The sequence below is a fragment of the Falco peregrinus genome, chromosome 2 (genome assembly GCF_023634155.1).
Source record: "Falco peregrinus isolate bFalPer1 chromosome 2, bFalPer1.pri, whole genome shotgun sequence".
Taxonomy (NCBI): Eukaryota; Metazoa; Chordata; class Aves; order Falconiformes; family Falconidae; genus Falco; species Falco peregrinus.
The window spans coordinates 45,551,689-45,578,803 of NC_073722.1; the positions used below are offsets into that span (position 1 = coordinate 45,551,689).

The following is a 27,115-nucleotide window of genomic DNA, read 5'->3' on the forward strand; positions in this document are numbered from 1 at the left end:
TAATATATTCTTTAAACATCAACTTCTATCTCTATTTGTCTGTCACAGGGCAGCATAAATGAAGTACCAAAAAAGAAGGCGGCGTACCCACACATTTTAAAATTTAAGAGGAGACAGAAGAAAATGTCATGCCACACTCTTTCTGGAGGCCTATCAGCAAGAAAAGCAGGGAAATGAAAGGTAGAAAAAAAGAGCATGCAAAAGCTTTCAAACTGTCATTATTTCCTTGCTAAATACTCCAATTTGCACAGGCATTGCCAGTTTACACACTTCTCACTGGCTGACTGTCCTCTACAAAACTCAAACACAGTTATCTGAGAAAGGTAGAGAAATACATTAACAACACAGTATAAGTTACAATGATTTCCACAGACACCCCACCTAATCTCTACTGTTCTAACGGGAAACTGTCATGTAGTTGACGCTCTAAGATTTACCAAGCTAACAAATGACATAATTTACTAGATAGAGCATGCACTCTATTTCTCAAAGCTAGAATCCTTCTCCACATACATGCACTAACTGAGAAATATAAGCAGAAGCTGTTTGTATAAAAAAAACCCCACTTTTATTTATCCTATTATTTATGTGCTAAGACACATTCCAGACATTGTGTAAACAGAAAATAGCTTTGTAAAAGCAAATTTTACAAACTAAGCTATACTGACTTGTTCTCCAGATGAAGAAAAATATTCCTGTCAAATGGAAAACTGTTGGCAAAATTTGTTTTTAGGATTCTAAAGTTCTTTTTTGAATAAAATCTCATTCTTTGAACAACAAAATAAAAGTATATTTTTAAAAGTTTCACGTCATTTCAACTATATCCAAGAATAAAAAACAGCAAATGGTCATTTTCAGTAAACAAAGTAGTGAAAGGTACAAGTAGATAACTGAAGCAGGTAACACAGGAAGGAAACTGGAAATTTAAGATGCCATTTGATCTTGAAATGATGATTTCTTGATTTTTACTATCAAATTTAATATTTAACTGCTCCTCTCTGGCAATTGATTAAACTGAACTGTCCTTGGCAAGTCACAAATGATAAGCCCTATTGTGAACTGCGATTAATACCCTGTACAGTCTGACAGTCCACTCTAATTCTTTCTCAACTTTGTTTCACACTTGATTTTCAGCATTAAGTTACCCTTATACCCTACATTGCACCTGAAACCAATTTACATAGCTTCATACAATGTGCAAATGGAGCGAGAAACATCTCTCAAAGACCTTAGAACACTTCAGACTTCACATTGCATTGGAGAATTTCCATGACCATGCACAAAAAGAACAAGATTAATACTGTAAACTTTAATCCTGAAAACCTTTATTCACTTCAGTAGACCCAGTGACTTAAGTGAAATTATTCAGCTGTCTGAGATTAAGCACAAACATAACTGTTTGCACTGGAATTCTCAATCTTGCATTTCTTGATTTTGCAATCTACAAATTTATTCACGAAGGTCAGTGATTCTTTGATACTAATGTAATAAGTCTCATTGGGGAAATGGAGGGTTCTTCTTTATTTTTCAACATCCTAAAATGCTGCTAAAACTACACTTCTGGCTGAATCCCAACAGAACAGTTGAATAAATCAATGAAGGCCCAACTTTTGTCTGAAATTTTAAAACAGAGACTGAGAATCTGTTAATACTCAATATCAAGGTACTAACCAGTCAGCTGATACTCAGCTACCTAAAAAACACCTAAATTAGCAACAACAGTCTTGAAATGCCTTATCAGTGCTACCCCGAACTTTTTTTTCTGGAAACATTTTATTACCAAATCACTAGTGGTTTAATTTTTTTAATGTTTATGACTTTTGATGCAAATATGTGAGTATCCACCATCCATTGTCATGTCTGCTGCTGTAAGACAAAATTTTGCTTCTCTCAAAATTTCATTAGTAGATACTGAAGTAGTTTAAAAAGGAATTACCATTATACCCCTTCTGTAGATGGAAAACAGAAAGCTGAATTGACTTGCCCTAATCCAATAGCAAAGCAAGGAAAACACTATTTGCTCCGATTCCACTATTCCTATCCATTATGTTGCACAGCATCCTGTTCCTGAAATATCAGGTATATCGCTCTTAAATATAGCATATCCTAATAAAGGAGGATGATAAAACAATTTCAAAATACATTGAACAATGAAATGAATTGACATGCATCAATAGCTATATCTGAATTTTGCTCTAGCTTATGGAAGCTTTCTGCTTCAATCTAAAATAGCAATCTTTATATACATAAAAATTTTCATCTGAAATAATAATCCATTATTAATGCAATAACAATGTACCATTCCATACAACTCCAGCAACAGGAAAAAAGCAAAACATTGTCCACTAACAGCAGCAATGGAATTCCCTTTCTTCCCCTTCCTCCCTATTTGGACAGAACACAGCTAGTGGGGTTTTTTAGTACTTTTCAAGACGTGAAAATTTAAAACCAAAAATCAGTAACTTTTGAGTTGATAATTTCTATTGTGAAAACAATTTGTAATGATGATGAGATACATTGCTGTTGGGTCTATTATCTATAAAATAATAAATGATATTTATAATTTTGCCTGAAGTCCAGAAGCGTCTATTCCATTCAACAGGTTCAACCCATATTGTTGTACCTTGTGGTGAATGCAGTCTCCTGATCAGGTATCTGATAACACACTCTTAGAACACTTAAGAAATTGTGGGATTAAGACATACAAAAAAAGCTAAAAGTGTTTCCTAGCAAATCTATAAACACCTTAAAACTTTTAACCCCAAGTGTCTAGACTATGCTGAACTACTGGTTCCCCTGTGGACTTCCCATAAAACAAGTGGTTTTCAAGTACTATGTTGGGCAGGGGGAAAGGGAGAGAGAGGGGAAACTCAAAACTTTTAATTATTTTATTAAAGATTTTTCTAATACATTGCCAAAAGCCCGGTATGTTTTAACCTCCATTACTAGAAAGCTGAACATAGCGCGCATCCCCAAGATGTCTCTGGACTGTCACAGTGAATGCACTTTTCCTTATTATAGGGAAATGGTCCCTTTATACTGGCAATTAAACCTGACCTCTCCCTTTTCTGTTTCCTAAGTATTCCAAATAGCTAATCACTAATTAGTATCTCTGGTGGTTCTCTCAGAACATATGACTTCTATGTGCAAGCATGACAATCCTTCCCATATCCCTCTGAGCTGATCAGCATAATCTGAAGTTCTTCCTGGAAAAGCTCAGGGTAATGCTGAACCCTCTCAACTCAAGGAAAATCAGAAGCACGTTCAAAGTCTCTCTGGCTGCAGTTCAAACTCCCCCAATATTTACCAGCTAGAACACTAAGCTCTGATTGTATTTTCCACTTCATATGACCACCATTTTTAAGGTTTAAAAAAAATTTCCTAAATACATAGCATATGTATGCTTAAAAATAGGAATGCCATGCAATCCAAATGAATCAATATCACTTAATTCTGTAAGAACCTAAAATGAGTTAATTCAGAATATCAGACTTTGCCTGATTTTATGCTGTCACTTGGTAATGTAAAAATATTCTGGTTTTGTTTCATTGGAGTAGGAGGATTATTTTAATATGGAAAGGATTTATTTCATTCCTGTATGTATGAGCTACTGTTGATATTCCCAACCAGAAAGATTCCTTTCTAGAATTATCATCAATATATATTAAAAGAGAGGGTTTACTTCTATCCTGCCTCTGTTCTAAAAGCCTCCTCAGTGTTAAATCCCAGACCAAGGCTACAGGTCTCCTACTCAAAATTTCTCTTTAGATTTTCTAATCCTTTTCCCCTTAATCTCCATTATACAAAAAGAAATCCACACATGCACGGTCTGTGAGAAGCTAAGTAACTTTACCTCTCACCATAGTTACCACATCTGATTTAACCACTGGCTCCGGACATTGAATCATTGTCCTTTTATGATTTCAGATTTTATTTGTGTGTGTCTCAATACACTCAACAAGCATAAAAATCCTAAAACCAGAGCGATTTTAATATCATTAGTAGACAATTAAATTTCAATTTACGTGACTGTAAGATACCGTACCATCCGCCTCTGCTATTTCTATACAGTGTGTTGTTTTCCAGGATCTCAGAAGCCAAAATGCTTAAATGTGTTACTATGACTGTTACTGTAAAGATTTTCTATCTAATTCAGTTCTTTGAATGATTCAGGAACAATTTTGCATTCAGATTTTCATTAGTGTGCTCAACTGTTCTATTAGACTTTTTTGTTTCTCATGGTAACCGATTTTATTTGACTTAACAGAAGCTGTTCAAATATTTAGAGGCACTCCGAGATGGCAGGAGTTTATCTAGGAGCATACATGTTGTGTCACAGATATTCTTTTCCTTGCCTTACTCGCCCCCCCCCCCCTTTTTTTTTTTTTGTTCAAAAACAGTAGCAAACAAATGAGATCTCGACCAGCCACATTGTGCCGGGAACGTGCTCACTTCATCTGTTTATGTTAATATTCAAGTTACAATGGGCACATTTCGAAATTACAAGCTCGGCAGTTAAAACAGATGCTTCTTACGTTCCTTCATATGCACTGTATCCCTTTGCCAGTATCGTCAGGCGCAACGCAAGAACTAAAGTATAAACATCTGCAACACCTCTCTGTTTTGTTAACATTCTTTCACACGTTTTCTTGCTAACTCCAAAAAGGCTCAACGGTGCTAAAAAAAAAAAAAACAACCCACAGTGAAATTGGAAACATCTGCGAGATAGCTACGGAAAACGGAATGAAACATGCATAAACAAAAACATGGCGAAAGTGGCCTGGGGTTGTTACACTGTCAGATCATTTTTCCAAGCCCAACATCAAGGCTTTTGTTACAACCAAAGCGGTCATTTGCATGGAGAACCAACAGGGTTTCTTCTTCTTCAGCGTTTCCCCGATCGTAACACACACTCGCTCTCCCCGATACACACAGAGGCAAACCTCTCCTCTCGCAAACAAACAACACGGCTAAACGCACACATATTCGCAACTACGGAATCTACAGATCGCCGACAACGCTCCGCATACTGAATAGTTTGCTACTAAGACGTAATTTAGGTATAAAAATAACAGACAAACCTTTGGAGCGCTGCCCCAGCCGGAGTTCCTCTCCCTCTGCTCTGCTGTTACTGACAAGATCAGGCTGAGATTAACAAGTCCATGCTACTCTGACAACCTTACTCCGCTGGTTTTTGCACACACGCCATGGGCTTTAAATAATATCAAACTTTCAGAAAGTTAAAAATGAAATTAATTAAAGGAACGTAAAGCACAATGGCAGGAAAGCAGAAAACACTGCCTTGGACAATTATTGCAGCAGCATGCAGGGCACTGCTCTGTAGTTAAGGCTGTGTCAGCACTTTCTTTCTAAACCCCCCCCCCCCCATTTTTCAGGGGGCTGTAACTCAAAAAGGAACAAAAAATATTGCTCATGGCTAAAATATTGCTCACAGGTAAGCCCCCTCCCCTCTGCATATTAAAACATCCATTTAGACCATTCAGAAAGTTACAGGAGGCTGTGTACTTTATCACCATGTCCCACATGCCATTTTTTATGCAAATGAAAGTCTTCTTTTTTTGAATGAGATTTCACAAGAATTTTATCTACACGGTGAATTTTTGCCCCCCTTCTTTTTTTTATAAAGCAAATTATTACTTTGACACCTGAAAACCGGTTTGCGTAAACATGGAATAATTTCTAAATAACTTCTACACGCATGCATTGCCTGGAAGGTGCCAGATTCGTAACAGAGATATTAAATTGTCTGCTCACACAGCTGATTCAGCACAGACAACGGACTCTACAGAGGGTCTCAACTCTAATCCATTATGGTAACTTTGTAACCTCAGTCGCTGAGTGCATCTGCATTTTCCCCTGATAAGGAAAGTGTTCTTACAATCATGCTAAAATAAGGAAACAAAGCCTCTGATCTGCAATTACTACTTCACAACAATGTTCTAAACTGTGGCACATCAGGGCAATCTCTCCTGCTGTTGTTAATCGCTGGGTTTTGTTTGTGGCAGCTTTTTTTGTTTGTTGCGTTTTCACACTCTTGGTAATTTCCTCTCAGATACAGAAATAAAGCCAACTTCTCCAGCCTATTTACATAAGCCAGATGCACTAATACACTTTTCGGTTATATGCTTAAAGTTACAATATGAAAAAACCACAACTATACAGTCATATTATTACTTTCTTTTAAAGCAAAAATATGCATTTCATGTAAAAAATGTGCAATGGCCTAAGTCTGCTGGGTGCGAAAACCAAAGCATTAAGTTTTGACCCTTTTGACTGATAGGGGCCAGCAAAAACAACAGGCAGCTCATTTGATCCTTACAAAACTCAGTATATCAACACTTGTTCAACAAAAGGTGTCCCTCTGCCCTCTACGAATTTCTGACAGTACTGTTGCATACGTATTACACAAAATCAAGTAGCGTCCATTAAAATGGAGCAATTCATTAAAAATGCTCCATTGCTGTGAATAACTTGGTAAAGCAACCATGTCCCCAGTAGTAACTGTCTCATCCTTGTTACCTTCTAAAAGTCTTAATACTTACTGAACACCTATCTTAAGGTATCTGATATTAGTACAGGTCATCTCACATTTCTGTCTTACAAAGACAGCTGCCTGGCATATTTTGAAGACAAGCTGCTTTCATATTAACACCTTATTCTGTCAACACTGTGCACAGTAGTTTTTAAAAAAAAACCAAAATTTATCTCGCTATTCAGAAGAAAAAAGTAATGTAGATTAAAGGTATGGTCCTAAATACTTCACAAACATCACAACTCACCAGAAGACTGTAGCAAAGGCTTCTACTTCTCCATTTTAAGATGGACAGTACAATCACCACCCATTTACTCAGAGGAAGAGTGGGGCAACCTGTGCTCCCACCTGATCCAACACAGGACTATATCACTGCCTCAGGCCAGTCTCATCTGCTAAAGTGAGAAAACGATGGTGATATACATTCACTTCTGCCACCCTAGCACAGAAGTTATAATGTGCACAAAGAGGAAAGAGAAGCAAGTGTAGTAAAATCTCAATACACTGCAGTTTTCTTCAGCACACAGAAGCAGAGCACTATGGTTGCTGCTTTGCTCCACCAAATAACATCCAGAGTATTTATGTTTCTGAAAGATACATAATCTGCATGCAATGCTTCATGGTATACGGATTTTTTTTTTCTAATCATTGACCTGGAGCAAAGCGGAAGACTATTTAAATGCTTTTAAGACACTGTCAAATGAGTAGGGTCCTCCTAAAGGTCTGGAGTATTCTGTATGCACTGCCTGATTTTAACTAATTGCTAATTCACATTAATAAGACACTAAACAAGGACTAACTATTAGATTATGATTGAACAGGACAATGCCAAGAAATACAAAATGGAAGCTGATTTTTATTCTTCATTTTACAGCACTAGGGGACAAGGAAAAATAAACAAGATATGATACACAAACCTTCTTAGTAGTTCCAAATGTGTATTTCCTATTTAAGACTAAAGCAGTTGAATTTATACAAACTGTAAAAGCAAAGTTGTATTGGTAATTAAAATAAATATAACTAAATTAAGCCTCGGCTTTGTATAGTAGGTTAAACCAAAGACCAGAGGACATTAACCTTATATTAAAGAATATAGTACAACCTCTGTATATGAATACCCAGACCCAGGAATAACAATAACAATAAAAATTTTGTTAAATTCAGCAGGAAACTACAGATTTTTACCAGTTCAAAAGATCATTAGCTTCATTCTTATCTCCACATTGATCACTGCAACATTTATATTATAAATCAATGGCTGCAACCTGAAGTTGAAAACATGCCAGAAGTACACATAGGTTGTATCAATATTTGCACATGGAGCCTAGAACATAAATTAGTTGACACTCAACACTTGGAGCTTCCTCTCTGAAGTTGCAATATTTAAAGGTTAGAGATTAGACATGCTCCCTCTTGTGTTAAACTAAGAATACACGGAATACATGCTGTTTTCTCTGACATGATGGTTGCTTGGCCATCTGTTCCATTAAGCAAACCCTTTAACTTTGGCTACTAATGTCTGACAAACCTTCACCAATACTCCAGTTTAAAGACAGATACAGTCTGAGCACATAACCTGCATCCATAGAATATTTGTGCTACATTAGCTACTGTATCATCAGAGAGGACCATTAAGAGGTTACATATTAAAAAAAATAACTTGCAAATAAGTGTTTCAGACAAATACATATGTGACTTAGTAAATTACATGGCCAGTCACACTTCTTCAGTCCCTATAGGCGTCACAGACCTAAAGAGTTAAAGTGTGCCCACTTCAAGCTGTTCAGTAGCATCAATGATAGGGAATATTGAACAGCAAATTTCCTTCTAAATATAAGCTCACAGAATATTTAACACAGAAACAACAGGGAGAATTTATAATGCCACATAATTATGGTTGTAAATACAGCAACAACTAAGCTAGGTTTTCAGTCCTCCACTTGACAAGCTCAGGTGAACCATTCCCTGCACAGGCCTTAATGGAGCCAAAATCCTCCTTACACAAATCCTCTTGCAGAATCCAGCCCCAAGATCATGTCTAGACATGAATGTTAATCCCAGGTGTAACAAACACAAATGTTTTTTACTAATATACTTCTTAAACAAAGGCTTTGCAAATTACATTTAGGCACATGTCTGCTGATTATGGTCAGTACCAGACTGAATGCCAGGGCAGCTGAGAGTAAACACAAGTAAAATAGTTTGCAGTACAAAGCTGAAGATAATCTAACAGTCAGTTACATCACTTTGTAAGTCTTCTTTACCACCATCCTTCTGTGGTGGATAGATGCTCTCAGTTGCAAGGGGGCCTAGGCACATTGGAAAGAAACAACATTACTGAATTTTCTAAAGACAGACACTTATTAAATATGATTTGCTCTTTCAAACCATGAAAGTTAAACATGCTTCCTGGCAATACCTGTGTTTATTTTTCTACAGTCTTTTGCAGACAGAAATAATATAACCACAAAGTTTAGAAAAGATAGCAAAAACCACCACGATTATTAATGGGTATGTATTTTGGGGTCTCTTTCAAGCCTCAAACCACAACAGCACACTACCTGAAATACACCTGCTGATGGTAGCAAGCAACTGCATCAAGAAACAGAACTTTTGCCACCGACTTCAACAAGAAAAGAAAGTTTGTATCGCTGCGTGTACAGCTCCCGATAGGCACGTTTACACTTTCTCACTGTCTACTGCAGACCTAACAGCTTCAAGGTCTGACAAAGTCTCTTCCGTCTCACTCACTAAGGTGCTCAAATCAGTGAGGAGCTTCATGTAGGGTAAGAGGGTACATGTTATGGCTGAATCGCAACACACTGTCCTCTACATATTATCCGGAAAGTAGCCTACTTATTATCAAGAAAGTAGCTTTTATGTCAACAGGCAGAAGATTAATACTCCAGGAGCGTCTTTATTCTCTCAGACACACAAGCAGAGGCAGTCTGCAGGATCAGGCCCTTTTTTCTGTATGGAAACGTTCACGTATGCTCAGCAGGGATTTACTGCTCATTTAAACCAGTGCTTTCACCTTAGGGCCCACCAGCTCCCGCAGACCACTCTCAGGGACCGAACAGAGGTCAGCGAGACAAGCAAGCCCTCCGAGACAGGTCTACAGCTGCCTCGAGATACAGCTGAGAGCCCGCAAACACAACCAACAAGGAAAGAAAAGGGGAGAATCCCCAGAGCTGTATAACCGCTGCTGCGGACTTGCAGCGCACGGCGGTGCAGGGGGCGGTCAGGCGGCGGGGGGCGGTAGCAGCTCCCTCCCACCGCGGCCGGGGCTTCACGGCTCCCCCCGTGTGAGAGAGCTGCAGGGCTGCGCCGCCCGCGCCCGCCCGCCCAGGGGAGGGGGGCGCCGGGCCGGCGGGAGAGCTGCGGGGCTGCCGGGCACGCTCCTCGGCTCCTCCCCACCCCCCTCCCCCGCGGGGAAGGCGAGACCGGCCCGGCTGCGAGGGAACTGCTCCCGCCCCGCGCCTCGCCTCACCAGAGAAACTTAGCACCGGCCCGCCCGGGAGCGGGGATCCGCCGCGGCCTCCCCGCCGTGGCTCGGGGCCGCCCCGCCTCCGCCCCTCAGCGGTGAGGGCAGGCAGCTTCGCGGCGGGCTGGGGAAGGGGAACGGCACCGGGCGCCTCCGCCTGCCCCGGCTAACGGAGAGCGGCAGCGAAGCACGGGAGGACGGCCCAGCGCGGGGAGAGGGAGCTGAGGGGAAGGGGACTCACGCTGTCTCCGCTATTTAAACCTCTTCCCGCCGCCTCCGCCTCACTGACTCTCACTCACTCTCTCCTCCCCACGGAACTTACTAGGGGCGGTCCCCACCCCGGCCAATATACACACCGCCACACGCCGGGCCGCCGCCGGGGCCCCGCCCGTTCTCCCCACAGGCGCCACCCATTCGCTCAACTCTCTGCCCGTCAGCAGGGCGGCGCGACGGCGTTGGCTAGGGACCTGCCCGTCAAAGCGCGCTCCGCACCGCGTCCTCCGGGCTCCGCCCCCCGCCCCGCCCCTCCTCTTCCCGGACACCTCAGGGGGTGTTACAACGGCCGTTTTAAGTCACCATCAAAATTTACTTTTAGGTTCCGCCTACTGAGCGCTAGAGGAGGTTCTGATTGGACGATGGGAAAGCCTTCTCTATCGCGACTGGGTGGCTGGATGTCCATAAACCCCCCAAAACCCGCCCAGCTCAATGCCGTAGTTCCATTTGATTTGTCCGCGCCTCCAGGCAGCCCCGCCCATTTCCACCGCGCTGCCCAATCAGGCGCTGCTTCTCAAGCTCTAAGGCGGTATCAACGCGCACAAACGGAACGTTCGAAAGGGCGGCCTTCATTGGTTGGCGCTGGTTGCCCAGCTGTTGCTCTTCCGCCACCACCGTCCCGTGGAGCGTACCACGCCGCCGCGGTGGTGGGGGGCTAGGGGTTGGGCCGCGATCAGCAGCGAGAGCCGTTGGTTCGGCCCGTCTCCATTAGAGATGGGGCGGAGGAAGGCCTTTATTGCCCGTCATGCCGCGCGCGCTGTAGGTAGCTCCCTCCGGTCCGGGCTGGGGGAGGGCGGGGGAGGAGGAGGGAGGAGGTTGGTGCCTAATCCAAGATGGCGGTGCAGGAATCAGCTGCTCAGCTCTCAATGACTTTGAAGGTGCAGGAGTATCCCACTCTCAAGGTGGGTGCTGAGCCTTTCCCTTCATCCCCCGACACGGAGGAGAGGGGTAAAGCCGCTAGTGTCCCGCCGGGGCAGCGCCGAGGGGTAGATGAGGGCTTGGGCCGCCGGGTGCCCCGGCCCCCCTTCCTGCCTGCTCCCCGCCTCAGGAGCCCCCAGGGCCCGTGGGGCGGCGGGGGGCGCTTCCCACCACGCAGCTTCCCGCCCGTCCCCGTTCTCCTCCGCTTGACGCCTCGGCTGCTGCCGCTACGGCTTCTCCCCTCCCCCTCCGCCGAGGCTGAGGGACGTGCCTGGAATATGCCGCCCTCCCCGGGTGCCTCCGTGCCCCGTGGTGAAGGGTTGGCCCCCGGGCTGCGCTGGGGACACAAAAAGGGTCGCTGGGAGCTGGAGGAGTCGGCCGGGGGGGGGGGGGGGGGGGGGGAGGGGTTAGGTCCTGGTGGCAGGGCGAAGATGTGGTGGCAGGGGGGAGGCGAGGGGGGGAGAGGGCTGGGACGGAGGCAGGCAGGGGGAGAGGGCTCGGGGCGTGCGGATGGTGGCTCGGGAAGACCCCAGGGGCGCTTCACATGCTCGTCCCGGCTGATGAGCTGGCCCTGCGTGGCGTTGTTAGGAGATGCGTTAAAGGGGAGGGAGGGGAGGTGGTAGTAGAACATGGTTCCCTGGCTGTTTGGTGTGTGTCCCCCTCCCAAGGTGGAGATAAGCTTAAGATATAAAAAAGGGACAAACGTACTGGAAAAGGCTGGAGGCCTGCAGGGGCGAGTAAGCAAAATACTTACGGTTTGGTAAAAGCACGGAGTGGCGGTGAAGGTTCTGGGTCTAGCTGAAGGGTGGTAGTTTCCCAAGACTGCATAGTTGCTCTTAGGCTTTAACTAGGTATTGTAAAGCAAATGAAGGACTGGGTGCTGAGCGTTAAGGTCGTCGCCTCTGAGAACTGTTGAACTGGAAGGATGATGCTCATAGGAATCAATGGAAACCTTTGTTTGAAGTCTTGCGTTGTGTATTTACAGTAGGTCTGCCACATACATGGCGATAACTGTGGAAGGGAGCTGAGAGAAAAGAATCGTTATCGCAAAATACTGATTTAAACATCTCTCCTGTCAGTGTGTCAACATTTTTTCATCTGTAGAAGATGTTTATGCAAAGTAAACTTTGTGCTGAGATCATGCTGCGCTTTCACACACCAAGTACTGTATGCTCTTTGCAGTGTTTGTTTTGCAGGCTGCATAGCCATGTTCTTATGCGTGTCCTCCACTCTCCTAGCTTCATCCTACTTAGGTCCAGGAAGCAGAAGGATGAGGTGCTGATTTCCATTTTACATATGAGGGCTTCTTTCTGCTATCCTGAACCATTTTAAAGCTGACAGCATCAGGCATAAATTTTAAGATAGCTGTAAAAAGTGCTCTAGCACTTTCCACAGCCAGAACAATGTGAAGGCATTTAAAGTTAAGAAGATGATTTTTAGACTGCATTTTAGATGTATTCCAGTTGTTATCACAGCTTAGGTTGTTACTTTTCTGAAAAATTACTGGCAGTGAGGATCAGTGCGTTTTTGTTTTGCTGCTTATGTCTTAAGATGGATTGTCAAGGTGCCACATTTAAAAGGTAGAGAATATTTTGGACTAATTCTTTTATTTCCACAAACATTCTTTTTCCCTGAAAAACCTTAACAAAAATATACATAAGAGAATGGAATGTTGTTTGTAAAGCTGAGAAGCTAAATAGTAAGAGGGTGAGACACCCCTGCACTGAAACTCTTTAATTTCCTAGCAAAGATGATGTTTATTGATTCTTCCCAGCACCTGTTAAACTTCTGGGTTGTTCTGTAATCTTTTAATAGCATTTTTCATTGTTGAAAAAACCTGCCAGAACAGTGCTCAAATCTTTTGAATGTATCCTCTTAAATGTCCTTAACTGTGAGTCATAGCTCAGAACTTTTTAGTGGTGCAAGTGAAAAAGCAGCTGGGAGAAGTGAACACTAAAGCTAAAGTCTACTGAAGTAAGTTGATAGGAAATCCAGTTTTGTTCCTTAGGAGGCAGATGCCTACAAGTTTCTGTGGGACTGAACCTCTGTGAATTTTTATTTCCAGTTTATTCAAACACTGTGTGAAATGAATGCATATTATTTTTTTAAATTTTGTTCACCAACACAGTAGCTCAGACATTTCTCTTGGAGCTCTGAACACTGATGGCTTTCCCTCATGTGAGTAAAATATAAAAGATTGTAGACTCATATTTATGTCCTTCCTGTTTCCTCCCTGTAGCTTCCTCATGCCAACATCACTAGATAATAGTTGTGTAATAGCTCTGCATTACAGTATGTTCCAACAGTGCCTTTCATGTGAAAGAGTGCTTAAAACTGCAAAGGGAAATCCCTTTTCCATAGCTAAATTGTGGTTGCTGCAGGAGTGGAAGTGCTTCAGCTGTTCTTCAACAGTTCAGCTCAGGGGAAGTAAATAGACTTATTCAGCTAAATCTAGGGAAGCTGGTTAGGTGTACAAAATAATACTTGAATATTCCCCCTACTCTGGTCCCTCCTTAAGGACAAGAAGGTTGCCAGCTATTCTTTCGACAAAGTGCTGTGGAATCTTTTTTGTGTTTTGTTTTTTTTTAAAAAAAAAACAACCTACTGATAGAGATTTATAGTAGTCTCATCTGAACATGTAACATGAAAGTTGTCAGTTTAAAAACAAATGAATGCAAACATTGTTGCCATAGTTCTTTGCTGAAACACTAATAAACAAGTGGTGACAGGGAGCTGGATAATTCATCTCTATCTTTAGAAGTGTGAATAATTAAATTGAACTAGCAAACTGATTGGAGTAAGACTCCAGAAGTGGAAGATGGAAGACCTGAAAGCAGGGATCATCGCTTGTCAAAATATTCTTTTCTTGGCTGTTCATTGTCAAACAGTTTAGGGTTAGCTGGACTGCAGCTGCCTCAAAAAAAATAGCTGATGAAAAGGAGAACTGTAGAAACACAGAATACTTGAGCACTTTCTCAGAGCTGCTGTTTGGCTTTTTTGTTGGCAGCTGTGGCGAGGGAAAATACTGGCAGCAGATTTAATAAGATACTCATTTTTCATGGAAATACCATGTTTACCTGATAAAAAGGAGAACAGATAGGAGAGTGGGATTATATGGAGTGTAGATTGTTTCTATCCTGAGTCTACAGAATAGCTGAGGTTCGAAAGAACCTCTGGAGGCAGTCTAGTCCCATATCCTCCCCTCAAAGCAGGGTCAACTAGAGCAGGTTGCTCGGGGCCACGTCCAGGCAGTTATTGATTATCTCCAAGATGGAGACTCCAGCCTCTCTAGGCAAATCTATTCCAGTGTTTGACTGCCTTATGGTATATTAAAAAAAATCTTTTTCTAGATGGAATTTTCTGTATTTCACTTTCTGCCCATTTCCTGTTGTCCTTTTACTGCGCACTGCTGAGCGTAGTCTGGTTCCCATCTTTTTTACTCCACCCATCAGGTGTTTATATACATTGATAAGACTTCCCCTGAGCCTCCTCTTCATAAGGTTGAACAGTCTCATCTCTCAGCCTCTCTTCATATGTCAGATGCTCCAGTTTGTTAGTCATCTCTGTGGCCTTTGGCCATACTCACTCCACTATGTCCGTGTTTCTCTTGTACTGAAAGCCTAGAACTGGGCACAGCACTTTGGGTAAGTCTAACTCATGCGGAGTAGAGGGGAAGGATTACCTTCCCTGACCTACTGGCAATGTTTTTCCTAACACAGCCCAGTGTGATCTTGGCCACCTTTGCTGCAAGGGTGTGTTGCTGTCTCTCATGGGCAACTTGTCCACCAGGACCCCTCCCCGCTTTTGTTCTGCAAAGCTGCTTTCCAGGCTGTTGCTGTCCAGCATGTACTGGTGGCTGTTCTTTCCCAAGTGTAAGACTTGGCATTTCCCTTTGTTGAACTTCATGAGTTTCTTGTCTGCCCATTTCTCCAGCATGCTGAGGTCTCTAATGGTGACACAACAATCTGGCATATTAACAACTCCTTCCAGTATCATTGCAGACTTTGGAGGTGCACTCTGACCAGTGATCTGTATCACTAATGAAGAGGTCAAACAGTTCAGATTAATTTTTTTCCCAGTGAAGCAGAAAAAGTGCAAGATTAATTTTCTTGTGTAATTGGTTGCACTACTTGATTTGTTTCCCTCCTGATAATAAGCTTCACTGTAAGTTGTTGTTCTTGAACATAGCTTTGTACCTTTGATATCATGAGCCACAGAGTGCTTTTAATGAAACTTTGAACATATAGCAGCAAAAATTGCTCAGTGAAAGTGGTTCAGGAAGATTTTGAGGAGGGGAGAGACAGAACCTCTAACACCTAATGCACTATCAGTACATCAGTGTACAAAAAACAAAGGCACTTCTAGATCGTTACTTGATTTATAAAGTGCTTTTTAAGCAGAAGGTTGTCACAATAAGCTAAACATGGATATTGGTAACAATCAGCTCTGTACTAACTCAGTATGAACACTTGGATCTCACACTAAATCAGTTTTTGAACTGGGTGCTCTGACTCACTGGATGTCCATACTGAGCATGTGTGTTGCTGAATAATGCACTTCCTGTTTCGACACATCATGTGTGCATGTCAGCAAACAAGCGTGACATCTTTTGTACTGCTGCTGTTCTTCTGCACTGGACTCTACAGGCTGCTGTGTTTTACATAAAATCTGATACTCTGACACTTTAGGAGAAGTTTGACATTGGAAAGCAGCTGAAGTAGGAGTTGGCTCCTGTGGGAATTGGTTTCTTTTCCACTGCTGCCCAGTCACTATAGGACACATTCTAAAGTGATTAATGAAAGAAGAAGACCTATTAAAAGGCAGTAAGTAACAGTGTGGCCATGAGTTAGAGATGCTGCTTGATTATTAGTGCTCCATTGTCCCTGCAGGAAAATACTTCAAGAAAAATGCTCTCACGCATTTTACAGAAGACCTCCTGTTAGTGTCTTGGTATCTTCAAAATGAATACTTATCTGATGTTGTGATTCACAGTTGCAGCATACTTGCTTTTTAGTGTTTTCACACAACAGTGCCCTGTGGTCTTCTGAGTTTGGTTTGTGTATGTTTTTTGGTATAGAAATGAGATGTCTGTATGGTAGCTAATATGTTGGGGTCTTTGACTGTTGACATAAAGCATGAGTATCTGAAATCTTTGATTCTTTACATAGTGAATGTTTTTCAAGAGCTGGGAAACAGGAGTAAAGATGAGCTTCAAACATTTGCTAGGTAGCATGATAGGAAAATGTTTCACGAGTTAGTGTGGTAAGAGTGGAGGTCTTACTGGAGGTTACAGATCACCCGCTGTCAGTTTTTCTTCCCTAAACTTCTTCCCATGGTCTTTCAGTTCAATAGTTCTTATATTAATCAGCATAATAGTATACCTTTGGGGCCCACAGATTTAGGAAAGAACTGGTTGGCAGATTGGTATTTGCTATAAGGGCATGCTGGCAAAATCCATCAGTCCTTGTAAACTTAAGAAACTGCTTTCATCGTACCTGTGGTCTCCAAGAGCTTACAGCCTGGAGATAGACTACATGGGAAGTATTTGCTAACCCAGAATGTGGAATATGCTATACTACTTGATTACTTACAATACCTTAACAAAATATTACTTGATTTGAAAAATCAACAGGGTATCTTCATTTTGGTAGCCAATAATTTAGCTGCTTCACAACCTACTTTGGTTTCATCTTAGCTTTTTTTTTTATGCTCTGTGCATTACTTTGAGTTGTAAACTAGTGGGAACTAAAGTAAAACAGATAATATAGTGAGTAGAATTTCAGTCATTCATGTATTTTATATAGGTCTGCTGAATTAATAATCCTTAATTCATTTGTCTTGGGAGAAGTGCTGTCACTTCCGCTGGAATAAGTTATTTTGGGAGTAATCTGATTGGAAGTGGAATCTCTAGCCTAAAGTCTCTAGCCAGTATTTTGGTGTCTAAACTGTGCAAACACACAGGAGGATGATGACCTCTTTCATTTAAAGAGGTGATGCTGTGATTAAAATGAACAAATATTTGGAGAAGAAGGATCAAAAGAAATGAAGGGACTCACTCAGGACACAAACCTGCTGTGTGACCTTAGCTTAGCAACTTGACTGCTGCTTTGGTCAGGGAGAAATGCTAAGGTGTTTGTTAATACTCAAATATTTCTACCAAAAGGAGAAAAGTGAAGAAATCTCATTTGAGACGTGAGTCCAAGATGGCAGCTATAAACAAGTGCATTGAAAATGAGTGGTCTCTGATGTCCCTAGTGTGGCTCTAGACAGGACTCTAAAATGGCTGTCAATTTGCTTATGTAAGGATGCAAGACAGTTTTATGTAACTGTAAAATGGCTTTGTAAACTACTTTATTTTGTTGCTGGAAGCCTTGTTCAGAGGTTCATAATGTATTCAGCAGTAAGTTCCTAGCAGTTTGTGTAAAAGGATAATATTTTGAAGAATTGTAATTGCTTCTGTTGAGTAAGTATGCATGTGGCAGATGGATAGTCCAAGAATTCTTAGTGCTAATTTGCTCCTGTATAACTAGCAGCTTTGAACGTTATAGTGCTATTTTCTTTCTAGACACAGCTGATCTAGAATATGCAGTACTGTCTTCCTGAGTTGTAAAACTGACCTGTTTTTAACTAAGGAAAGCTACTGGGCTTTGTGTCAGATTTTTTTAAAAAAAAAACCAACCACACAATAGTCTCAAGGGCTTTGATTTTTTTTAAAATCCAGTTGATCTGCCACTGCATTTAGGCTTACGAAATTATTTTGTCTGTTTTGATCTGTATCTCTTCAAGACTGCTTACACCTAATTAAACCTAAATCTATCCATTATTTTAAGGCTCTCATTCCTGAAATATGCTACTTCCTGTTTCTTAACTTTCTTTTCCTTTTCTGATTTTGCCTAGAACAAGCAAAATTATTACTATTTGAAGGGATTGATAGGAGCTACACATCAGAAGAATTCATTCTTCTTTATATATATAATTTACATTTTGGATGATTTTAGTAACAAATAATGATGCTGACTCAGTTCTGAAATAATCCAAGAGTTAAAGGAAGAAATTAAATATATAAAAATACAGAATTTCAGTAATTCTGCATGGAAATGCTTAATCTGTGGTTTGAGGGGAAAACTTGCACTAGTTTATTGTACCCTGCCTCATTTTTCAAATGGTGTCCTGTGTAATAAATGTCCTCTACTTTTCTGTTTTGTGGAAGGTGAGTGTGGTGATCTAAGTTTGTGTCAAGGAAACAATTTAAAGCCTAAAGGTGTTTATTGCTGGGTTTACCTTTTCTCTTAAAACATTATTAAAACTATTTAGGAAATCTTAGTCTGTCTTCCTTATTCCCATACCTCCTTTTTCCTCTTTCATAGAGTAGAGCTAAGTTGTCTTTGGTTCTATTTTTTTGAAAGGCAGTTTCATCACTGCACTTCTCACTTTCTTTTCCCTATCCATTTGTGGCTAGGCTTAATTTCATATAAGGGCACAACATACGGCATTTGAAAAAAATTATTTGTACCTCAGTCTCCAACTGAATTATCCCAGAGACCTGTAAATTCATACAAATCTCAGTGCTTTTCAGGTCTTCTAAGCTAACTCAGTTGAGGAGAGGAAGTACATCATTTTTCTGACCCTTGAAAGGAGAACATAGTTCTGTAATGGTTTCCTCCACCTAATCTGGTAGGACTCTTACTATTTTTCTTGAAACTTTTTTTTCTTCCCACTAGTTATCTGACCTCATGTATGCAAAAAGATTCTTTAAAATCCATTTCAAATTCCTTCCTGCCCATGATCCAGTTAATTTGGAAAGACGTAAAAAATGTATAGGTATTTGTGTTTAAAAAAAATAATAATTCACGCTTTATGTGGCAAGGAATTCCTTTCAGCTGGGAAACTGTAAAGTTAAAGAAGGATGATTCCCATTGACATTAGTGAAGTTAGGATACATAGTTAAAACTTCCCTGCCTATGAGTTGGTACTGCTGTCAGGTTAGACCTTGCTAACCGCTTTCTCCCAAACACAGGAGGAAAACAGATGTTCTTTTACAGAACTGCAAACCTATGTAAAAGATGCTTTTTTCTGTTCTCTATATTGTTTTCTGTGAGAATGAGTTTTTAGAAAATAAACCTTAGAAAATTCCTGTGAACAGGAGTCTGGGGAGTGGTCTTACTTTCACCACCAAAGAATTTTTCCTTCAAGCATGATGACTTTGAAGTATCGCTTTTGCTCTATAATTTCCAACAACCAAATGATAGCTATGCAAACTGGTTTTTGCTTTCTCTTTCTTTCTGCTTCATCTGAACTAGTTTGCTCTATGCAGTCACTGTGGGGTAGAAAGTCTTTTTGATTGATGTTGTGGTCTGACTGTTTAGGGTTTAGTTTCTTTTTTTATTATTTGGAACTCTTTAGGCTTGAATCTGCATAAGTGCAGAAGGAAATCTAGCTGATACAGGATGTGACCAGGTCAGTTTGAGACCTGGTGTGCTAAAGGTCTAGTGTAAGGTTAAAGACATGTGGGAGAATAAAGGCTTACATTTTTCACAGAACTTTAATTATGAAAGAAACATGTGCAATTCAGTCATTCAGAAATTTTGGTATTACGGTGTACCAGTTAGAAAACATGTGGGCAGCATCAAGATGGTATTCAAAGTTTCACACAGTAGCCATTACATTTTGGCCTAACGTTGTACACCTCTGAAGGAGCAGAAATGCAGTATGTAACAGTTCTTATAAATAAACTCATTTGGCTTAAGGAAGATCAATCTTTGGTGTACAGTTCTCCCCTTTATTCTCTGGAAGTTCTCTGATAAATGCTGAAGTAGTCGGAGGATTTTTTTGGGATGACTGTAGAAGAAAGAATAAGTAGAAGGCTTTGTTTCAGTGCTTCTACTTTGGTAAAATTTTAGTGAGATTCTTAATACCTGTAATTGATTCTTCCCTTTCAACCAATGGTTTATTGATGCAGAAATACTATTCTGACTAATCAAGAATGGAATAATGTGCATCAGTTAATGTGACTTTAAAAAATGAAAGTCGTGCCATGCAAAGATATGGACTTCTATGTTAAAAAAAAAAAGACATGGTATGGTGGTGGGTTTGGTTGATTGTTTGTATTACTATGTGATTTTTTTAAGATATCCCTTATCAGGAACTTTTGAAAGAAAAAAGACAGAAGTCCTTATGCAGATAGGAAACTGTGCAAGATAAGAAACCAACATCAAGATGTAGTAACCAGCCTGTATAATGGAAGAGTCCTAGTATTGGCGTTCTGCTGGTGTCTCTGCCAGTACTGCTGATATTCAGCTGTTGGAACAGCATGGAAGAGAGCGAGTGCTGAGATGATCCAGTTTCATTGATGATACTGAAATAGTCAAGGTATTACAGATACAACCCAAGTGTGAAGCATCGGAGAAGAATGAGAGACCGAATGGGTATTAAAATAGGTGAAATTCAATATAGATAAGTGTTATGTGATACAGTTCTTGGGTACAGTGGAAAGAAAAAACAATCCCAGTCTTATACACATAACACCTGAGTCGGAAATGATTATCATTGCTCAGTGGGATCTTGGGGAGTGAATGTTTTCTGGGAATGATCAGGTTAATGTTGACAAACCTAGGACAAAACAGTTGGGAAAGGGGAGAATGGAGAACCTCATTACATAGCAATGGAAAGTCATGGTTTCTTCTTCCCACAAGTAATATGAGTTACTCTCATTTTGTCCCTTCCTTCATCCTGAAAAAGTATGTAGTAGAACTGGAAAATGTCTACAGAAGGGCAAGAGTGATTAGAGCTACAGAATGGCTGTCTTCAAAGAATGCTTTAGAAGGAGCCTCTTCAATCTCAAGAGACATAGGAGAGAGTGTATGTTGCCTTTTTTTTTTCCAAAACAAGAACAAAAAGGGTTTTGAATTAGGCTAGCAGTTGACAAGTCAAAACCAAGGAGTATTTCCTCACAGAGGGCATGAGACTGTGAAATGTAATATATATTACAATAACTAGCAGAGTTCATGGATGAGAAACACCCTGTTACGTTTCTACAGTAAAACTCCCACCTCTGGTTCAGGAAGCCCAAAGAGACTGTTTGGGATTATAACTTTATGTTCTGGCATTTTTTCAATTGCCATATGCTTTCTAGATATTTTCAGAGAGAGGATAGTGATAGAGGAGAGGCTTTTGGTCTTACTGGTATGGCCATTCGTACCTTCATGTGGAGATGAATTTGGTGTCTATAGTAGCACTGGGGATCTATTATCCAGTCTCTTTCTAGATGAATTCATAAAAGGACCTCTGCAGACGGTGTAGTTCAGGCTTCTCCTTCAATCTGGACTAACTTCAGAGCTAGTTTTAGTTGCTCAGGGTCCTGCCTAGTTCTGAAACTTTCCAACGGTGGAGATTGCCCCACCTTTTTCAGCTGCTGTTGCAGGGCTTATCAACTATACTGCCTAAAATATTTTTTTCCTTGTGTCCAGCTGGAATGTTACTTGGTAACTGTCAACTCTACCTCCTTCCTTTTTTGCTCTAACTCTGAGAAAGTGGCTAGCTCTTATCTGTGACTGTCACCTTTAGGTAGTAGAAGACTTCTATCAGATTGTGCTGCTTCCAACTCCCCACAGCCTTCTCTTCTGCAAGCAAAACAAGCCTGCCCTTCTCAGCCTCTTAGGATTTTGTATCCTCCAACCAGTGAACCACTGTGGTGGCAGCCTTCTGTACTCTTTCCAGTTTGTCAACATCTTTTCTTTGGCAGGGGCAGGGAAGTAACCTGAAAACCAGACTCAGTATTCCAGATGAGCTTGCGTGAGTGCTGAGCATGAAGAACAATCACAACTCTCAACCCAATGCCTTTAATCTTCCTAATGCAGCCTGGTCTGTGGTTAACTTTCATTGCCACAAGAGCGTGTTGATTCACATCCAACCTGCTGTCCCTCAGAACCTCTACATCTATTTCTGTAGAAGTGGTCCTAGCCAGTTTTTCCACAGCCTGTGCTAATGGATGAGGTGGGTTTGTGCCAGGTGCAGGGCTCTGGTTTTTGCCTTGATTGCTTATCACAAAGTTCTTGGTGTGTTTCTCCAGCTTGTCATTTCTTGTGAATGGCAGCTTTGCCGCCCAGCATTATCAAGCACTCCACCAATTTATTGTCCTCTGAGCTTTCTGATTGTGTTCTGTTCCATAGTGCAGATGGTTGAAGACACGTATGTTGGAGCTGATAATGTTCCTCAGGAGTCAAGCAGAGCCTGTAATTGGCCACCCCGTAGCTTTTGAACCACTGACCATTATTCTTTGAGCCTGGCTGTCCAGTCAGTCCCTAACCTGTGTTGTATTCCAGCCACTCAAGTCACCATCCATGAAAGACTGCCAGTGTATGCTGGTCACTCAGAGGGAGTGGTTTCATCACTGAAAGCAGTGTTGTCAATGGTGAATCTGGGCTGGCTGTTCCCAGTTACCTTTATGAACTTGGAAATTCCTTCTAGATGAATCTTTCTTTTAATAACTTTTCAAAGCTCTGAGATAAGGCAGATCAGCCTGTAGTTCCCATGATCTTCCAGGTTTTCTTTTTGGAAGAGGCAAGGAACTTGCCTGTTTCAGTCATTGAGAACTTCCATTGTTCACTGACATTTCTGAGATAGCAGCTTGACAGTGTCATTGGTGAGCGAGCGAGCTCCCATCTGGTCCCATGTACTTGTATATTTTCAGCTTGCTTTAGACTTCTTGTGCAAATAGTACCTCTCTTCCCAGACTCAGTTGTTCATACACGTTCAGGAAGGCTTAGGAGAAGACCTTAACGGTAAAGACGAAGCTGGCATTTAGAACTAAGACTTTCTCTTGTCCTTTGTTGCTGTGTCACAAACTCAATTTTGTAGATGCTTTTCTTCATCTTCCTGCCTATAAAGTCCTTCTTCATCTTCACTGCTCATCTGCCTATAAAGTCCTTGTAATTACAGTTGCTTATTAGTTTGAACTCTAGTTGAATAAAGTGGGTGTATTATGTTGGCCATGATGGTAACAAGTGCTGGATTTCTAGCTGAGACTCAGAATGCTTTTTCTCCATCATGGCTGGAAAACTGTAACACCTCTGCAATGATGATCTAGCCACAATTCATATTTCATTTGTTATTTCTTACTTTCTCCCAAGCAGAGCACCCTTTGGCAGCATACGTCTTCACTTTGTTTGAAAACCCTAGGTTCTTAATGAGTGACTGTGTCTGTCACTGAAGCTGAGTGTGTGACTTGCCACATTCTTGAGATGCCATCAAGGTGCTAAAACCAGTGTAAGAAGTCCAGTCTGTTGTTTGATTCCCACCAGCATAAATACTGTTGAGGTAGCGGAGCTTCTTAAGCTATAATTAACTTCTGTGAGGGGAAAATGATTTGCATTCTGTTCTCCCTTTCTGTATTGTTAAAGGCTATAGATGGTATGTTCTCATGGCATGTTTTTTAAAGACAATTTTCTGTGTCTGTAAAAGAAAGAAAAAGCCTGGGCTGAGGTAAGAGTACTTGTCAGCAGTCTGTTTCTATATATTTGATTTATGAGTGGAGTACTAAGTGTGTGCATGTAGATAAATCTTGAAAATGTTAGGAAAAATAAAGAATTTTAATAAAATGTTGATATTGAATGTAAAAACAAAAGTAGATATGCATTGTAGGATGCAGTAGAGGGTTCGCTGTTTAACTTGATACTACTTCAATGTCTTTATTCTTTTACAGACTGATAACACTTCAGAAGTAATACAGTTTGCTAACAATCAGGATACAATATAGGCAAGCATTTATTATTTGCTGGTTTTTTCTAGATTTGGTATGTATTCAGAAAAATGAAAAGTATATCAATAAATCAATGCCTTATTGAAAAACTTAATTTGATGGAAATATTTAGTACTATCATTATTAAATTCACTATTTAAGGGTGTTTCAAGTTAAATTTGATGTGGTTTATTAAAAGAAATATTACCTACAGTTGCACAATTTGAACAGTTTTAGCCATTTCATGATTTTAGAACTAGTCAGACTTCTCGTGATACCTTATTTACATTCATGCGCTGGAAGAGGACGGTGTTTGGTTTTGAAGGGCAGATAGTTAACGTCACAGTTGAGTTCCTAAGTGTAAGCTTAAAAAGTGCCTCTGACATTCTTAGCTCTGCTGTTCTCCACTCAAGTGAATAACCAAGGTAAAGCTCTCATGGCAGTCCTTCCTCCTTTTCCACCAGGTCAAGCTTTTAGACCCAGAAGGATCCTCTCATAAGTCTTACGTCCAGACCTAGAGGTTGTTGGAGCATGTTCTGGGACAGTACATCAGTTTTCTGGCTTTGTAAAACCAGAGCAAAGTAACTTCTGAAATGAAGAAAATATGTGGACTGGGCTATTCAGTTGTCTCTACCTCTCTGTTAGCACTTAGCACCTGGAAATGGTTATGCTCCATTTGTTTGCCTGGAGGCTTCTGCAGACTTTCCTTCACAGTAGCAAAATTTTGATCTTGGAAAAACTTGCATTACTGTAATTTTACTTCTTGTGTTAGGCTGTTCTAGCTTAAGTCAAATTCCTTTTCTTTAGGTTTGTTTGAGGTGCTTTAGTACATGCTTAGGTTGAATAATGTGTCTGCAGCTGTGGAAGTTGAACAAAAGAAGCAGAATCTATTTAGTGACACTGGATTTAAATGTGCTGCCCACTAATATTTTACATTTCTCCTTTGTGTATCCATCCTCTTGTATGTTGATGGTGTGAGCCAACTGAAGTGTTGTTTTCCAAGCTCTGAGTAGGACAAGTTGGTATTGTGCTTTTACAGAACACATTCTGGTTGGTTCTTGCTGCTTTATTTCAATTGTTTTCTATGTTTAGTAGTGGTTATCCTTTTTTTCATTAAGGTAACACTTCCCTAGGCTGACTTCTATAGGTCACTCTTGTCCTTAAAGAATAACTGTGTAATCTGGTCTTGGTCACAGAATGGTACTGGCAGTAAAAATTGACAGTCTCTGATAGGCTTGTGGCAGCTAATAATATGTATAAATATTGCAGCTGCCTTTTGGTCCAAAAAGTTTGGTATTCACTGTTTTATAACTATGGTACCTGAAAGTTAAAGTGAACCATAACTAAGAACTTATAGAATTACATTTTCCAGAGCATTGTTTTGTTATGTTCTCCTTCCATTTACTTTCATTATTGGATTGAAAAAAAACAACTTATTGATACAGTGTCTGTAACTTTTGAAGAGTTCTGCAGTAAAGCAAACCAGTGCTAGGAAACAGAGTCTCTTTTGAGCATAGGAGCTCTACTAATAACAAAAGAATGAGCAGATCAGGATGCAGAGTCTAGATAAGATACTTGCTCAGTAAGGAGCATGGCAATTGCAATTTCTACATTTTGGCATTTGTAGAATCCAGTAAAGTAAGGTGTAAAAGCTGTACCTGGGTACAGTTTACAAATATTCTCTAAAAACTGCTGGTTCTATAGTAAGAAACAAGCAAATAATGGGGAAAAAAACCCAAACAAACCAAAAAAAAAAACCCCAAAAGGAAAAAACCTAACAAAACAAAAAAAAAAAAAAACCCAAACCTGTTAACTTTAAAGACAAAATGAAGTTATTTGCACAACCGAAACTCTGCAAATAGTCTTTATTTCCCTTGTTATGGTACACTCAAATTATGTTTACTGATGTATTTATTTGCATTTACTTTCAGAGCATATAGTGAAACATTTCAAGTCATAGCCTCTTCAACACAAGATATTCAAATTTTTGGGGGGGTAGGAAAAAAAGATAAGATTCAAAAACTTGTTGCACCTAGTCACATTATAAATTACATACCATGATGCCAGCTGAAGTGGAAAGTCCAATTGTTCTAAATGTCATATGAACACAGACTATGCCAGAAATTTGCACGCTAAAGAGACAGGGCAAGGGAAATGGGAACTCTTATTGCTTTTGTGTGCAGATAAGAAACAAAGGAAAAGGGATATTAAAGCTGATTTTTTTTTTTTCAAACTGACTAGATGTGTGTCAAGTTCAACTGACTGCTCAAAATTTAACGAAAACACTTTGTAGTCAAACAGATACTTAGATGAGTAGTAGCTTCTAAAAATTGATTGATGTAGCTTTTCAGTGTCCTGTAGAAAGCTGATTAGCAAAGTACTTGCACAAATTCAGTAGATGCAAGTAACTGAAGGAAGCCTGTTTTTCAATGAATAGTTAAAAAAATGCAGGGGGCAAAAGAAGTTGTCTTAATGCTGCCTGGCATCAAGTCTTAGTCAGAAACAAGTTTCCATGCTCAAAAGCATGAGATCTCAAAATAATGGCCCTCCAAAACACCTCTCTGTGGAGCTTGAAAACATTTAATCGCTTTTTGTGGAAATGGAGAAGGGAAATAAGAGCTAAAGATGGAAAAAAAGATTTTTACATAGACAATTAAGTAGGCATTGAAGGCTATTAATTGTGATGGTTTATGTAGTTTGAGTTTTGGAGGGGGTGATGCTGAGATTTTTAGGGGAATATGTATAAGGAAAACAGTTGTTTTAGCTTGATACTTCTGTGGTAAAGGCTTGTTCCATCATTTGCTTAGGTCTTGGTTTGAGATCATTAAGTAGATCAGTTTTTCTGAGAAGAGAAGCTCTTTGATGTCTTACCAGGAGTATCCTTCTACTACAAATAAGAACAACCTGTTGTGGGTTACACAAAGTCTTGGAAAGCAAGTGCTTTGGCTCATCATACTTACTCTGAACCTAAACTGTTTCTCAGTGCATCTCTTGTTGTGAACTGCAACGGTTATGCAGTCACTTCTCTCCTGATAAAAGTCAAAAGAAGAGTGGGTGCTGGGGGTGCTTCCTTGTGTGCAGATGATTAGAAGGAAGAAAATGGACGCAAAGTTGATATAATTGATTAGAAGTGATACACTTGAAAGATTTG

General features: G+C 40.5%; 2 protein-coding genes across 6 annotated transcripts in view; one reads left to right on the plus strand and one right to left on the minus strand.

Moving 5' to 3' along the window:
• The window catches only part of CTBP1 (C-terminal binding protein 1), a 251,623-nt gene extending 241,255 nt beyond the window's left edge, over positions 1 to 10,368 (minus strand). The window contains exon 1 of the mRNA XM_005229842.4: positions 10,279 to 10,368. The gene's annotated coding sequence lies outside the window, so the exon portion shown is untranslated. The remainder of the gene's footprint in view (positions 1 to 10,278) is intronic.
• Positions 10,369 to 10,802: 434 nt separating this feature from the next.
• Positions 10,803 to 27,115, plus strand: part of MAEA (macrophage erythroblast attacher, E3 ubiquitin ligase) — a 54,411-nt gene continuing 38,098 nt past the window's right edge. For 2 of the 5 annotated variants that reach the window (XM_013301846.3, XM_005229840.4), the window contains exon 1: positions 11,083 to 11,212. In XM_013301846.3, the coding sequence (XP_013157300.1) occupies positions 11,144 to 11,212 (69 nt within the window). In that variant the 5' untranslated portion in view covers positions 11,083 to 11,143. The other 3 variants (XM_027791434.2, XM_027791442.2, XM_013301852.3) reach the window with 3 other exon arrangements.